General features: G+C 40.3%; 1 protein-coding gene across 1 annotated transcript in view; it reads right to left on the reverse strand.

Annotated features, from left to right (window-relative positions):
- Positions 1 to 239: 239 nt before the first annotated feature.
- atp5f1d (ATP synthase F1 subunit delta) overlaps positions 240 to 2,552 on the reverse strand; it is a 6,957-nt gene continuing 4,644 nt past the window's right edge. Inside the window, exons 4-5 of the mRNA XM_010777148.1 lie at positions 519 to 648; positions 240 to 362 (exon numbers count right to left, since the gene is read on the reverse strand). Coding sequence (XP_010775450.1) covers positions 526 to 648 — 123 coding nt within the window. The 3' untranslated portion in view covers positions 240 to 362; positions 519 to 525. The remainder of the gene's footprint in view (positions 363 to 518; positions 649 to 2,552) is intronic.

Here is a 2,552-nt window from a genome sequence, read left to right on the forward strand (position 1 = left end):
CACAGAAGTATGAATTTGAATAACCTTTTCCACACGACATGTCAAGTCTGCTTAATGAAAGAAAGTGTTACTTCCATAAGTCATGTTAATTAGCTTTTGTGCACCACAGGTCTGTTCCGAATTACACAAGTCTCTGGGATTCAATTAGACTCTTGTCTTTGTGCATCAAACATACTACATGTGATCATTAAGAAGCAGAAGAGAGCCACACATAAAGAAATCTCCACGCTGCCAGCAGGTATTTCCAAATAAATTTATTTTGTAATTTTATCCACTGTACAAAGCAAGCATGGAATCTTCTGGACTCTGGCGTGACAAAACAGATGGACCTTTATTTCCATCAAAGAAAAAGAAAATATTACCTATAGAGAGGGGAGAAAGAAACAAGTTTAAAAATGACCGCATTTCATGTCAGTATTTACATTTTTTATACTATTAACAACTGTGCATCTGTGCATAATGTTCCTGTTGTATTCAAATATTGAACAGATCATGGTGCAGCAGCTGAGATGTCTCACCACAGATCTATGCGAGAGCCTTGACGATGGCCTCATGTGCCTCGAGGCTGATCTGAGCCGCTGCCCTGCCTGCCTCGTCAGAAATGCCGGACATTTCAGACTGAGCCTGCTCCAGGTTGGCCTTGGCAGCCTAAAAATAGACAGAAGAGCATTTTTAACAACGAGAAACAAAACAGAAAAGGAAATGATAAAATACACATTTATTATCTTTGTCTTAAATAGCATCAAGCAGGCACTCATGGGCAGCTAAACAACCTGCAAAGCTTTACTCTTTCAAAAAGCTTTTCGGGGGCTAACTGTCATGTTAAAAAGGTCAGGGAGGCAAGGCTGAGCAACGACGAATCAAAACTGCAGAGAATATCCCCACTGCCTCTTTGCTCTGAAAGCTCCATTTGTCACAGTAGTGATTAGACACGAGAAATGCCAAACATAGCTGGAAGTTAAAGGTCTCCCAGTAGGGATTTGACACATCTGCTATAACTCAGCAGTGACTGACCTTTCCCTCCTTATTAACAGCGTGGGCCTATGTGCATTTCGACTTCAGAGTGGAGGACATTTAGGAAAAAATAACTAATTTACTGCGATGAAGTCAACTTGACAGTGACACTGGCACTGCCCAAGGTCACAGAGGCACCTCTGAGGCTAGAGCATAATAACGCAGCCTAGCATTAACAAGATTGACATTCAAACAACGACTCAACATTGAACTGCAACGCTGATCAGATGGATAATCATCAGCTTGGAGAAGCTCATCAGCATAGAGGATCAACATGAGGAAAATCTATTATGGGATCAAAGAACAGTCTCTTCTGTCAAAGACCATCTCTCTGCAGGGACTCTAACCAGGTTGGACAATCACTATGGATCACTCAACACATTGGATATATACACCAATCACACAAATCTCATCAGTATAGAAGATTCATAAAGAAGGCAGACTGGACCAATGTTGTGAAGACACCATTTTGTTAACAATTAGCGATCCCTGCTAGATGTTCTGAGTGAAAGTACAGGAAGACAGTTTTAATAACTTTACATGTTCCAAATGCGACAAAGCAGGTCTCTTTTGGAAATAACACCAAAAATCGGACCAAATGTGCACGTGTGACAAAAATGTACTTCATATGTTCTATGAAGACATTGAGTGACACACACACACACGACGGATTTAAAAAGTCCCACTAATGTCTTTTTATGTTCTAATCTTCAATAAAATATGTACTTTTTTTTTAAAAGAGGTTTTCTGATGTTGTGCTATGAAAAGGTGCCAGACAAAACAAAAACATACATATATACACCAACCTAATAATATGAAGAAAGAAACTCATTGTTTTGCCTTGCCCACTTTACGGTGAAATCAAATCTGAGAGCTAATTGCAGAACAAAAGAGCTGATTGAAAACAATCAAGGACACCATAGGTACAAAGATAATTGCTGCTCTGTCTCCGCTGGTTTTGTAAAGCAAAAGTTAAGAGAGAATAGGCAATTCAAAATATTTCTTTAAACAGAACATGGAAAAATGGACGGCCTGGATCTAACCACAATGTATTAAATGGTTTATACATTTAACATTAACAGGCCAAAGGAAATCAGTTCAATTGGTTTCCCAAAAAAAGGGTTCAACAATTACATATTGTACTGGCAATATGCTAGAAAAGTGAACACCCTGTTAAGGTTGGTAACACTTTATGGTAAGGGTACATGAATCATCATGAATTCATGCATGTAGTACTTCATGAACTATCAGTAATGTACAAGGATTAATAGTATCTCATGCATAGGGTTGGGAACCGAAACTCTGTTCCAGATGAGAACCAATAAAAAAACGGCGGGTACCCATACAAAATACACAATTTTGGTTCTGCTTAACGGTTCCTAATCGCGGTAGACCCTGTATTCCACCGGGTCCGTCTGCGCCGCGGTGACCCGGTGGAATACAGGGTAAGGGCGGACTGGCCATCTGTGTGTTCTGGAGAATCACAGAACGGCCGGTCGTCTCGGTACGCTGACGGCCGGCACTGCCCTTCATTTTTT

Source organism: Notothenia coriiceps, unplaced genomic scaffold (assembly GCF_000735185.1).
Source record: "Notothenia coriiceps isolate Sejong01 unplaced genomic scaffold, NC01 NC01_scaffold00017853, whole genome shotgun sequence".
Lineage (NCBI taxonomy): Eukaryota > Metazoa > Chordata > Actinopteri > Perciformes > Nototheniidae > Notothenia > Notothenia coriiceps.